Source organism: Sesamum indicum, linkage group LG7 (genome assembly GCF_026168435.1).
Source record: "Sesamum indicum cultivar Baizhima isolate 11 linkage group LG7, ASM2616843v1, whole genome shotgun sequence".
Lineage (NCBI taxonomy): Eukaryota > Viridiplantae > Streptophyta > Magnoliopsida > Lamiales > Pedaliaceae > Sesamum > Sesamum indicum.
In genome coordinates, this window is record NC_142663.1 from 10,266,534 (window position 1) to 10,280,999 (window position 14,466).

General features: G+C 30.8%; 1 protein-coding gene and 1 pseudogene across 1 annotated transcript; both read right to left on the minus strand.

Moving 5' to 3' along the window:
* Positions 1–5,213: 5,213 nt before the first annotated feature.
* LOC105180139 (flavonoid-6-hydroxylase-like) lies at positions 5,214–7,522 on the minus strand. Its single transcript, XM_088882830.1, has 2 exons — positions 6,569–7,522; positions 5,214–5,840 (listed from the first exon to the last, which is right to left on the minus strand). Exons 1-2 carry the CDS (start codon positions 7,517–7,519, stop codon positions 5,214–5,216), a joined length of 1,578 nt encoding a protein of 525 aa, XP_088738956.1. The 5' UTR covers positions 7,520–7,522.
* A 2,723-nt stretch (positions 7,523–10,245) lies between these two features.
* LOC148787565 (uncharacterized) lies at positions 10,246–12,388 on the minus strand (annotated as a pseudogene).
* Between the last annotated feature and the right edge of the window lie 2,078 nt (positions 12,389–14,466).

Sequence of the window (14,466 nt, forward strand, 5' to 3'; positions counted from 1 at the left end):
TTTATATAAATTTTCGTATAAAAATAAAACTTCCATTTAGATTTAATGATGAAGCTGTATTTTATGTCGTTGGTGATATTAAATAAATATATATTTTTTATTTACTGAAAATAATAATTTTACTTTCTATTGTCACTAGTGTCAAAATAAATGAATTTTTTATATTTAAATCAATTGATGGTTGTATTCTTTTATTGATTTGGAATTGTTAATTATGTCGTATCAAAATATTATAAAAAATATATTATCAATTTATAAAAATGATTTTTGAATTTTTTTTATATGTATGTAGATATAAAAGTAAAATATGATTGAGATATGAATGATAATAAAGTATTTTTAGTGAAAGTACCTATAAACTAACATATTTTCACCTTCATCACTGTTTAAAAAATCTAATAAAATAAAAAATATACGGAACAAAATAAAAAATTCCGAACCCTTAATAATTGATAAAAATTCGAGTTGGGATCCAACTATCTTACTAATGAACCAAAAGTTTATGATTCGGGTGGCCATAACTACTGTTTTGACAATGATTTTCGGACACATGTCAAAATTGTTCTTTTTTTTATGAAAAAAATATAAATAAATCTCCTGTGATATTGTAAATAAGAAATTACCTTTTTATAAAAAAAAAAATAGCAATTTATTTTTATGTAGTTTTTAAAATGAATCAATTAAAATAATTTAAACTCAAAATAATTAAAATATATCTTAAAATTGTCCAAAATACATAATTTAAACACAATTAATGTATATTAACATTTAAGATAAATTACATTGACACCTCTTGAAGTGGGGCCCATAAGAGCTTTGATCGATTGAAATAGGCCCCACAAGGGGTACGTGGTTAGTGGTGATTCGCTACGAGTTTGAAGAATATATATATATTAATTTTTAATTATTTTAAATATGGTTTTTGGAGGAATTGGGAAAATTGATTGGGAAAGGGATTTGGATGTCCCCTTGACGTGGATTCCAAACACAAGTGAATGTGATTGATCCCAGAATTTCTTGACCCCATTCGCTTGCTTCCAAGCAAATGACATCTAGATTGAGAATTTAATATTTAGTAAAATTACAATAAAAAATTATATTACTGGTAAAACATTAAATAATAATTCAAAAAATTATTATTAAAAATATATATCATGTTAAAATAATTTTAATTTTATCATAATATAACTATTAATAACAAAAATTATGCACAAAATTATTATAAATAATCAGTAACACATGACGGATCAATAACAATATAATATGGTAAAAACAATTAATTGCTACCATTGGATTGTCACTATATACTTGCACATTAATTCCTGATGATGTTTGGTTAGATCTTATTTGAAATATATTATAAGCTCTTACGTCTTATAAAATATTTTAAGAATTTAAACACAATAACAAATAAACTTCTTGAAATTTTTTGATAAATAAAATGTCCAAACTTATATGTTAGTGCGTTTGCCATAATTAATTCTTTATAATGACCCAAAAGCTATCAAATTAACTATAGAACTTAAATTAAAGTTAATTACTCTTAGATCCATTTTTAAAAATAAAAAATTATATTTTTTTCAATTTTTTTTAAAATTACACTTACACTCCCTCTGAAAATTCGCTTAATTACATAAAATTTTAATTTTTACCCCTCATTTAACATTCTTATATAGTAATTTTATACTTATAAGGGAAAAGATGAGAATAATATTAACCTCATTCTATATATATATATGTATATATTATACTTATTCTTTTATAAGTACAAAAATATACATAAAAATATTAAATAAAGGGCAACACTAAAAATTCATGCAATTATTTTGTTGATGTCAATATTTTTCGTCCAAACCATAACAGAAGGGAGTCAGAAGTAAACGGAGAATTTATGGAGGGGGTGTAAGTGTAATTTCAATAATTTTTTAGAAAAAAAGTATAATTTGCATTTTCAGAAAGAGTCCATTTTGGGGGGGGGGGGGAGGGGGCCGCCAATTATATGAAGGATAAAAGTGAAATACCAATAAAATTATAAAACATGTGTTTTAATCTATTGGATGTTAAGATTAACTTTTTTAATCTATTGGAGCTTATAAAATACCTTAAAGAAAGTTGGGTAAAATCAACTTTTTTTCCCTAAGAGCTTATAAGATTCAAAATGGTTTAATTTAAGTTCTTATAAACTCTTCTAAAGAAAAAAAAATGTCCAACACTTTCACAAATTTATGAACTCTGAAACATCTTATAAAATATTTTGATAAGCTTATAAGCTCAGCCAAACGTGATTACTTATTAATGTTTGATTGAGATTAGGAAGTCGCTAATCAGAAAAATAAATCTAATTCTTTTTTCATGTTTGTTTTAGAATTAAATTAATATGTGGAATAAGGTAACCAGAATATCTTATTCTAAAGTAATTATATAAATAAATGGGATTTAAATAAAACTAACTATGAATTATTGTTGGGTAAATGTAAGTTATATTAAAAAAAATGATGTAATGATGAAATAATAACTATTATTAATTATTAATAAGTAAACCAATCATAATGAACAAGGACAAGTGATGGGCTGTCTGGTGTGTGAGAGGGAAGTGGGCCAGTTCCTCCTCTCAGTAAACGTGTGGGCTGTGCTGTCGGCCCAAAAACTGGGCCTGATCAGAGTCCACATACATCTCTTCTCAGAATACGATAGGGTGGAGTGGTAGAAGGCCCGCTTGTTCAGATGGGTGCAATTTTAGGTGGGAGTTGCGGTGAAGGGCATCGAAACCTACTAAAATCGGCAGAAAAGATGGCGATAAGGTACAATACGGCTGGACTCTAGAAACAAGTCCGATTCAGTAAGATCATTGGATGAATAGTGAGGACAATATGTTGGATAGATTCTCCAAATTCACAAGTTATGTTAAACCAAAAAAATCTCGAGTAAAAGTGGAATTGGTTGAATCAAGCAGCTAGTAACTACTACCCATATCATCACTTCGTCAAAATGAGTCTAAATCATGTTTTGATTATTTTGTTAGTTATATAACATCCATGGCTTTCTAATTATATACAGTTTGTTATAACTAACCTATGGATTTTACTTTAAACTTTTTTATAAATAGAGGTTATATTGCAGTCAAAGAGGTTATTCAAGCAATTGATACTCACTGCACTTACTCTCAACAAACTACAAAAAAATCTGTTTAGCCACAAGCTCACTTTAACTTACATTTTCATATTCGCACATTCTATCTCACATATTTCATGGATAAAATGCATGAAATCCCCTTATATTTTAAAAAGTATGCAAAACACACTCCTCTGTTTTCAAAATAGGCTAAAAATCCCCTCCTGTTTTGTTTTAGTTAGCAAAAAAACCTCCCATTTTGTTAACAACTAACGAGAAGTGGAGGAGACGGGCGTTTGCTGCGTTTCGTAGTCATTTTCTCCGATTTAGATTCATATATAATAATAATTTGAATCAAAATGCCCTTCTATGGATCTATATAATATACAAAGGGCTTTTTAACTTGTTTTGTGTCTTTTCTTTGTCATTTCAAACCCTAAAAATAAGTATTAAATTTTGCTGTATTAAATTTTGCTATATAATAATTTTAAATTAAAATATTAAATTATATTTAATTTATTAAATATTAAATTATATTATATTTAAATTCAAATAATTTTATAATTGTTAGTTATTAAATCTAAAATTATTTTTAATTAATTAAAAAATATATTTTATTACAATAATTATTATTATAATTATTAATAACTAGCCAAAAAATATTTAATTATTGTAATTATTTAAAATATTCTTAATTAACTAAAATATATTTTAATTAATATAATTAAAATTAATTAAAAAATTTAAAAAAAGAAAAAAAAATCTGCTATTTCGCCCTTTTTTCGCCGAAAACTTGTTTCTAAGTTTTCGGCTCCATCCGGACGAATTTTCGAAGGCCAATGGTACCATTAGAATCTTCTCTTCAAAACGAACATTTTCATACCTTCAATTTGAGTTTTCGTCAATCACAGAGAGTGAGCTCAAGCAACGACCATCGAATATGTTTGTCGTTGATTCGTCTCCATTCGGTCGAATTCTGGAGATATGATGATTTTAATAAAATCTCGTCATTGGCGACGAGATTTGGGGGGGTGGGGGGCAGCGGGGGTAAGGGGTGGGTGGGGTAATTAGTTTTTTTTTAATATATAATAATAATATATTTTAAAATTTTAAATTATTTATATATAATATAAGTTAAATAATTTGTTGAATCTAGACTTTTTATTTTTTTAAAATCTAAAGGTTGAGATTAATTGATTAGATCTAACGATCAATATTTAATTAAAAAAGATCAACGGTCATTAAAATAAGAAATAATATATATTAAGAAGGGTATAACGGTTATTTTCTAAAAAATTAACACCATTAGTTGGATTTAACGGAGAGGGGGCGATTGAGTTGAGTTTTACAAAACACATGGGAGCTTTTAGCCTATTCTGAAAACAAGGAGGGTTTTTTTGCAGATTTTTTAAAACATAGGGGGTTTTATGCATTTTGTCTATATTTCACAATTATCTTATGTTATCCCAAGTACTTTTCAACTCTTTACTTAGTAATTCAGTTACTAACGAAAGCATTAAAATGCTTACTTTTATTTTGTTGGTTAGTTCTCAGGTGATTTTAGGATCTTCACAAAAATCTTCGACCATTGTATTGCTATTGGACCACAGTATGCAACAATTATTATTTAATGAAGTGTTTATTACATAACTGAGCAACTAAGCAATTCATCGATTCGATTGATATAACTAAAGACCGTAAAATAAATTAATTACAATAAACTCTCTTAAAGTAAAAGAAATACCCACAAGTTCAATAGGACTTGAACCTATAATTACAATAAATTTGTTCGTGGAACCTCAACTTTAACAACTAGACCGTGACATCATTAGTATTAATCATGTGCTCATTATCCATAACAATATTTTTGCCTCTAACCTACTGATGTAACTCAATTGATGAAAAGATAATTATTTATTTATAATTTAATATCTTTCCAACATATTTATTCATATGTCCATATAATTCAAGATTTTACAAACACTACATACACTATATATGCCCATATATAGTGTATATATCAAGAAACAAAAGCAAACATTGAAATTAGAACACAATACATAAAAGTAAAAAAAAAAAAAAAAAAAAGATAAAGAAATGGCCTAATTATAAAGGGCAGGAGATAGTCTTGGGGTAATAAGAACCTCAAGTGGTGTGGCTTTCATGTTTGATAGTTCAACACGCTTAGTCATGTCAACCATCTCATCACACACAGTTGAGAATTCAAATGCGTGCAACAAGCTAGCCAACACAAAATGCAACATTTGCAGGGCAAGATTCATTCCAGGACAGATCCTCCGACCAGCACCAAATGGTAACAACTCAAAATCATGGCCCTTAACATCAACACTTTTGTGCGTACTAAAAAACCTCTCAGGCCTAAACTCTAATGGGTCATCAGGCCACACGTTTGGATCACGGTGCAACTTCCACAAGTTCATTATAAGCCATGTGCCCTTTGGGACGTAGTAGCCTCCTATATGACTGTCTTCACTAAACTCTCGTGTAGCTCCTAAGGGGCCTGCGGGGTACAATTTCAGAGTCTCTTTAACAATGGCATTGAGATAGATTAGATTGCTGATGTCTGAATCATGTACTAGTCTTTCTTTTCCGACGTACTTGTTTAATTCTTCTTGAGCAATTTTCAGGACACGACGATTATTTAACATGAGGGAGAGTGCCCACACCAAAATGGTTGCTGGAGCATCAGTCCCACCAACAATCAAATTCTGGTCATGTCAATTAAAACAAATCAGATGTGCAAGCTTTGAATTAGCTTATAATCCATCCTGTAACAATAGGAGTTCTTCATGCATAGTGATGTTGGGTAATTTTCGGGAAAATTCGAATTTCTCACATATATTTTCAATCTAATGGTTATCCCAAAACTTTAATCATTGAATCATATATTCTAAAAGAATACGTTTTTTAAAAAAAAATCAAATTTTGTAAGAAACATTAAGATTCTTGTTTTGGGGGAAAAAAAACTACTTGATTTAAATGAAGTATTTCGAAAATTGTAAACATATAAATAGTATTAAATCAATAAATATTAATTAGGATAATTCAAAATAGGGCTATAAATTAACCCAAAACAATTAGCTTTTTTTTCTTTGAGCAATCTTAATTTTGTAAAATGAGTTTTTTCTATTTCTTTTAAGTTTTTTGGTGTGTACTCGATCAATTTAGTTGATCAATCCACCGATGTTTTCAGATATGTTTTTTTCTTTAGTACATGTTTTTCTATTCTTATAATTTTATTAATAATCAGATCGGACTCTTGAATACGATTTTTTGATTAAATCAGTCAAATCTACTATCTTGATCTGATTTTAAAGATCACATGTAAGTGAATACGCAGATTGAATATTTAATTTTACATTCTTATTATATACTTTATTTTATTTAATATATATAATATTTTAAAAAAAAAAAACATAGATGATGTTTAACCCACCTCGCACGTAGCTTTGATGATGGTATCAGCATCATATTGATCCTGAAGGTCTGCACTTTGCACAACTGACAGCATGACATCCATGAAATCCTGCGGCTTTTTCTGATCCTTGCCGGAATATTCCTTTTCCCTATGCTCCGCCAACCATCCTCCAACAATTCCTTCAAATTTTTCCGCAGTTTTCCTCAGTTTCTTCTCAAATCCACCTAAATCCAACCACCCAAGATAAGGCATTGCGTCGGCCGTCACGAACAGCCTCCCCAAGTGCTTGTAGAAGTCCGTCATCACCTCCCGGTACCGCCTCGACTCCTCCGTATCGGCACCAGTGCCGGAATATCTCTTCCCCACCACCATCCTAAGGGTCACATTCAGATTCAAGTTCCGGAACCACTGCTTCATGTCCACCAACACGCGGCCTGACTCGTCTCTTTTCTCCTCCCAGAGCTTGTAAAGCTCGTTAACAGAGTGAGCTGTTTCTGACACACGTACGTCGTTCAGCAGCTCCAGTCTGCGGTTAGAGAGCAGCTCACCGGACATCAGCTTTCGCACCCTGCGCCAGTACGCGCCGTGATGGGAAACTCCGAACATGGGAAAGTCATCGCTCAAGTTTTTGTAAGCTTTCAGACTTGGACGGGAGAACACCGCCACGTCGAGTCTGGTGAATAATTCTTTCGCCAGTTCCCAGCTGCTCACCACTAGTGCTCGGTGTACGCCAAGCCGGATGGTGAAAACGGGGCCGTGTTGGTCGGCCAGGGCGCCTAAGTTGACGTGAGGAGGCCCGGTGGAGCCTCCCTTCATGAGGTGGAGATGGCCTATAAAAGGCCACGCGCCGCCAGCTTCAGGTGGCGCTTTGTACTTTTGGGTTCTTAGCTTAGTATAACTTGAATACAGGAGGTAATAGAAGAGAAAGAAGAAGGCAATGGCCGCAACAAAGACATAGCTGAATTCCATAGCTAAGAAATGATAGGCTTGCAGGGTTGTTTAGGCATGCATGTATTTATAGCTTGAGTTTATGTTATTTGTAACTTTATAAATGAAGAATATTTTTCAAAATTTAAGGGAAGTGAAAAGAAATTAATCAATAAAATTGCATTCATTTTCCTCTTTATGCTATCTGTGTTAACAATTAGACTCTGGTTGGTTGAGGTGAAAAGTGAAAGTATAAAAAAAGTGAAAATAAAAATGAATGTATAAGAAATAATTTTGTATTTGGTTCGGGAGAATATACGGAAGTGAAATAAAAATTGATGTATATGAAACCCTCAGAGGGCTAATTTTGTCTCCGTCAAAATTGGACAGAAAAGTGGAAGTATAAGGCAAAAAAAAAGGTGCAATTTTTATTATCCATATATATATACATATAATTTTCCTTCAAAATTATTTTTGGTACCAACAAAGACACTGATGTTTGAACTAGAATTTGTTGGTAGAGAATCTTGTCAGTAAATTTTATTTTATTTAAACTAAATAATTTAAAATAAATGAACAATACTCATTTTTAATCAATATTTTTACTAATAAGATTTTTAAATTTTTTATATGCTAAAATTATATTAGTATAATATTAATTTATTTATTTTCTAATATAAAATAAAGAGAATGATAATTCAGTAAAATTACAATTAATCTTTTCTTTTCAATTCATTTTTCTCGTACCGAACAAAGGAAAGTATTTAAAATTTATTTATTTTCCAATCATACCAAACAACTTGATAGAAATTTATTATTCTCACCCTCACCCTTCACTTCCTCTCTCACTTCACTTCCCTTTTTCTCTCTCATCAATTAAACCAAACGAGGCCTTAATTAGTGGCAATTCTCGTGGTAATAATACTCTACAATCTTAATAGTCCAAAAGTAGATAGTGTTACCAAAAACGTTAAACAATATCGTTAGTGTTTAAATTTATTTTTAGAGCATTTTGTCTTATTTTATGGAAACAGAAAAAAATAAAGATAAATAAATATATTTTGAAAAATATTATGTATGTTTGAATTTGTTATTAGAGATAATTTAAAATTAGTGTTGTATATTCTATTTTATTTTTTAAAGTACAAAATTCACTGTTTATTATTAAATCATATCATTTTTTTATGTTTTTGAATTTATTCATATAGTTTTGTATATTCTTTTAACATTATTTCTGTGGCAACTAATTTAATTTGTTTTTCTTACTTTATTACAAAAACAATAATTTTTCCATTAGAGAAATAAAATTATTATATACAAAAATAATACGGTGAAAACCTCCTCCTATTTCTTCGTATGAACTAGTGGTAGTATGTCCTTCAGGTGAGCATCAGCCTTCGGCCGATAGCGGCAAGGGTTTCAACGGCGAACTGTGGTCCCATAAGTGGATCCATTTTCAATTTTAATCCTATATTGTAGATGATTCACATATTGCATTTCATATGTGCATTTTTTTCAATTTAAGAACACCAAATGGGTTTCCGTTAATTTGCTAACCGGGGGTGCTGTTTTCATTAAGTGGCTGGTAGTCTTGGAGGAAAAATGTACGAATTTAGTGGAAAAGGCTAATTTCTTCTTCTTCCTTCTACAAAGAGTTGATTTCTTTTCTTCTCTAATCTATTTAGTAGGAAAAAAATTATAAAACATGACTGTTAATTGAAAAGATTTTTGTTACTATGGACCTCATGGACTAACGACAACCCAAATAGAAGATTTTTTGGGTTTTAAAAAAGAAATAGGTGCAGTTTTGGGTGTTTTTCTTACAGGTTCCTTTTCAGGCTTGCAAAGAATTTGAAGCAAAAGCTTTGAGACCAAAGACTTTACTAATGAGCGAATTTTGCTTGCATCAAGTGGAATCATTTATGGAAATACGAAACTAAGACGTTAGGATCAATGGAGACGCCAAGCAGTAGTCTGAACAAGCAAAAAATAGTGGATGCATTCGGTGACACCCAGGTTCTTCATGTGGTATTTGGGACCCCATTGGCCACCTGGTTGGTTCCCTAGGTGATAGCATCTCCTCTAACACCTCCTTAAGAAAGTTATCTCCAACTCTATCGGAAACTTGCAACAAATGATTGCTAAGTAGTGTGAATGCAACTGATGGTTGTGACTCAAGTGCCTACAATGGCTCCCACAGCTGTAGAGACACTAGGTGAGGGAGACAGACCCTCAGCTCAATGGCCATTGACTCCCCTCGGGTGCAGGACCATCAATTCTCGTTGGAGGAAGTTCCCCAAGATGTCCAACATCATGTGATGGTAGTCCCATTAGAGGAGCAAGGTGGCATCCTTTTCACCGAGGAAGTCATGGTGGACCCCCTTGAATTGTTGAAAGATGAGACAATCATACAATATGAAAGTAAATCCATAATGAATTTTTTAGTTTGAAGTGCAATAACTTCTTAAGAGATACACAGAAAGCAATTGCTTGCTTCAGTAAGAAATTCCAAGGTGGTTTCTAAGATGTAAAGTAGGCAGGTAATAGCATTAACATTTAATGTGAGTTGCCACATATACTTGTAGACCATTTTGTTAGCCTTTATTATTACACATGCATGTTATGTTTATAATGATCTATTACTTAAAACATTATTAGTTGATGTATGTGTTTATACTTTAGAAAGATTTCAAAAAATGTTCTTGTGAATGTCTTTTCTCATTAAATCAATAACATCAAGAAAAATCGATTATTGACTTCAATGATAATTAAATCAATAACATCAAGAAAAATCGATTATTGACTTCAATAATAATTAAATCAATAACATCAAGAAAAATCTCAGCATGGTAATGGTGATAAAAAGTTACCCGTTGCCCCTCATGCCTTGAACAACTTTGGATAGGTATAGTATCCTCCATTCTTGAAACTAGAATAGACTTTTAACCACAAAACATCTCGACTTCTTTCAAGAATGCATCCCATCCATTATCTCTCAAGTGTTGTAGACGATTTTTAACGGTGACAATCAACCCCGTTGCATTAACAATGTTGATCTTTCTGTTGTAAGACATTAGATAATTCATCTGTCATTCCCAACACTCTTATAATTAAATGCAAGATAAAAACAAAAAATCTCACCCTTTTCTAATTTCCTTACAATCTTCTTATGATGATTTTAAAGCAATGCATTTCTTTTTTTACATGAAACACCCACAATATTCATAAGTCACAAACAATCAAGATATTTTTTTGCAATAGAAACAACGACCAATTGCAACCGATGGGCAAAGCAATAGATGTAAAAGGCAAAATGAATTTGCCTTCAGAATTAGTGTCTTCAGATCATGAAATTAACCTCTCATATTTGATTAATCGTCATACCCTTGCCCTTTTGTTCAAGAAACATAAACCATAACAAGCAAACATATCGTCTAGCGTTGCTTTTAGAGAAGGAGTTGAAGTTTCGTTAACATGTTCAACACCAAAAAATCTTTTAATAACTTCGTCCCTTTTTATTCACAAACCCCACAATCACAATCATCTGCTCCTTTATTGATTTATCACGGGACTCATCAACATGAAGAGAAAAATAATTATCTCCAATTTTACAGATAATATATATCTAACCTTGTCTCTGTGTATAACTTCTCACCAAATCTTTTTATATCGGTGAAGAAGTCATTTGATTGAATAATATTGTTATGATGGTCTATGGATTTTGTTACAATGTTAATAGAATTTTAACATAATTATAGGAGCGCAACAAAAAGCCAAGAATGAATACTTAATTTCTATTCATTTAATAATATTACATTCCATCGAATTTGTCAAATACATTACATAAAAATCAATCCAATTCACTTTTTGATCACCTAACAAGAACTTATATAGATCACATGCAATCTATATATGATGGGTTGGAAAAAAAAAAAAGAAGAAGAAATAGGAGAAAAAAAATGGATTAACTAATTAAGAAGAAAAAACAATTGACAATAATAAAAGTTGTCCAAATCTCGATAGAGATAGTAAAAAATCTTAAGAAGAAGGAAGAATCAGGTCATATGACAAAAAAAAAAATATTAAAAAATTATATCCTTTTTGAAATTTTATTTAAAATCCTTTTTATTCCGAGTCGATTTCTGTTTTGTTTTTAAATTTAGTTTTAGATCATTAAATGTTAAAGACACTCTATAAGAATAAGATGAAGAGAGATGAAAAATTATAAAGAGAACTTATACAATATAAAAATGTTGTTGTAAAAATACAACTTTATTTAAAACAAAATTAAGTCTGCCATTTATTGTAGTAAGAAATAGCAACGTTTTGTTAGGAAAAATTCCAGCGCACTTCCTAAATAATTGTTGAACTATTTACAAGAAAAAAATAAATACAATTTCGAGTGTATTATCAAGATAATTTATACTTGGAGTTCAAATGCATGGCGGGTCTTATATTTCCTAATACCATAGTTTTATTTTTGATTGAGGGGAAATCAAGAAATCGTTCAACCGAAATCAGCCGGGCTCGAATATTGTGACCTTGATCTGCGATTTCGATCGTGCCACGTCGTCGTTTCGGAACCTTGATAATTCTTGAGGATCAGAAAACACGTCAAGCTAGTCGGGTTCGTCCTCAACGAAGACACTCCGACGCTCAAGTTAGTTCTTGGTCGAGATATATGAATGCGGATTAAAATAAGCTAGGTATCTTGATAAAAAATGAAGTTACCTTTAACCGGTTAGACACGGTGTATTTATGGGACTAGAGTCGATTATGAGAAGCTGCCACGTGTCATACTCATGGACTTCAGTCCTCCAATCAGATGGTTCGTCGCTGACCAAATGTTTGGATTGCGTGGCAGGCGAAAATCTGCGATCCTGGCCGTAGATCACGCACAAGGATTTCCATCTTCCCTGTAATTTTGGCTTGAGACGGTTTTACAGTATGAATATCCTTTTTACCTTTAATAAGGAGTATTTTGGTCTTTGTAATTTATCACTCATCAAGCCGAACCGAGCTGAAAAGAAAACAATGTCAGTGCTGGAGAGGGAGACATCATTGCTGAAATAGCCAGCCGACCTAGCAAATTTATGAGATAAAGTGTTATGCTCTCTACGAATGAACCAAAAATTAACATAAATAAAAGAATGAGACAAGGTACGAGTGTCGAAAAATTAACATATTGTATTATATAATTATATTTGTTATCATTATTCCATTCATTATATATAAATGACTTGTATAAAACCACCCTTTAATTAGATTTATGATCATGTACAAAATTAAATGATGATAGGATTTTAACAGAAATTGTTTATATGCATATTATATTATATCATTATTTGATTTTCTATATAGAAATGTTATATATTATAAATCATACTTTCATATTATGTTTTACATGTATACCATAAAAGTATGCAATTTATTATAATAGATGATCAGAAAACTAATTAGATTGACAATTTTTTAACATGTTTGCAGCATTGAATTATTGAATAAAAGTTATATTCTATGAGACCGTTTTTCTGTGTTAACTTCATATGTTACAAAATCCACAAACTGATTATACAACCAAGGTTGTTAGGACATCTATGCAACTTTATTGATTGATTGACAAGGGTTGTCGAGCCGACTGAACTGGCTCATGAGATCATCGTATAGAGCTTTTGAGGTTGGTCAATACGACTAATACTTCTAGGCTCGGTTAGTACAGAATCTAGTCCTCAAACAGTAAGAACCACTACATATACGTGATGGTCATATCTTGGACTTGGCAAGAAATGACCGTGTCTTTTAATGTGATTGTAAGTCTTGTCAGTGAGTTAACACATATTGTGAGGACAGTAGGTTTCAAAATAGGATCCGACGCCTGTCAATATGTAACAGTAAGATCTCCTATGCACCGTGGAACACGTTTAAGCTCCAGAGATCTATGGTCAGGATGAGAATCGAGCTCCAATGCCCTAACTTAAATTGGGAGATAGCTGATGAAAGGACCATACCTATATGATATTCCAAATATGGCTATCATGCTTATTACAGGGCACATAATCAAAAACTTCTTCATTGATTGGGCACATTGTACTGTTACTTCTAATCAATCACACCTCTTCTTATACTTGTCCAGTTTGGAATCTTGCCTATTGATTCTCTTTAATAGACTCGAAACCACCTCCTTTAATCTCTCGCACATATTAGAATTTAATTATTCAAACGAGTTCAGTACGCACCCCACAAAATAACAATGACAAACACATCATGCCTTAAAACATATTGATATCAAACTAAATAAAGCATAGCACACATTAGAACCTTGCATCCAATGAACATTCTTCCTAGGTCGTGATGAATCCAAGAAGTCCAACTAAGAAGAGCATTGCATTATGAATGTTGCCGCCTTCTTTCAAACGGCTCCTACAATATAAAATATTAGTACAATATTATACTAATAAAATATAATAAACCTAAAAGAATATTTCACATATAAAAGTTTCAATAAAAAATATTATAAAAATAATAATTTGAATTAAAAATGCCCCTCTGCAGTAAAAAAAAAAAAAACTTATTCTACATGAAAAACTAATTAAATAGTGTAGCAATTTACTTTATATTTATAAGTTTCAACAAACATAAAACCATTAGCAACACAATATATTAACAAATAAAGATATTACCTGTATTCAATTAATATAAACAAAAGAAAACGCTTTAACTATAAAGCTTTGAAGAAAGAAGTTGACAGAAAATAGCTTTTGAGAAAAAAAGAAATATTCACAAACAAAATTTTCAATTGATTTTAATTATTTCTTTTAATTTAAGTTTATATTTAAAATGCGTTTATTTATTCTTATTAAGAAATAAGGATATTTTTGTCCTTTTAAGTTGAAATTTCAAATTTAGGAGATCTTTGAAAGTTTTAAAAGTAGGATTTTTTTTATACAATCTCTACTGAAGAAGAGGGCAAATTTAACACAAATAAAAAT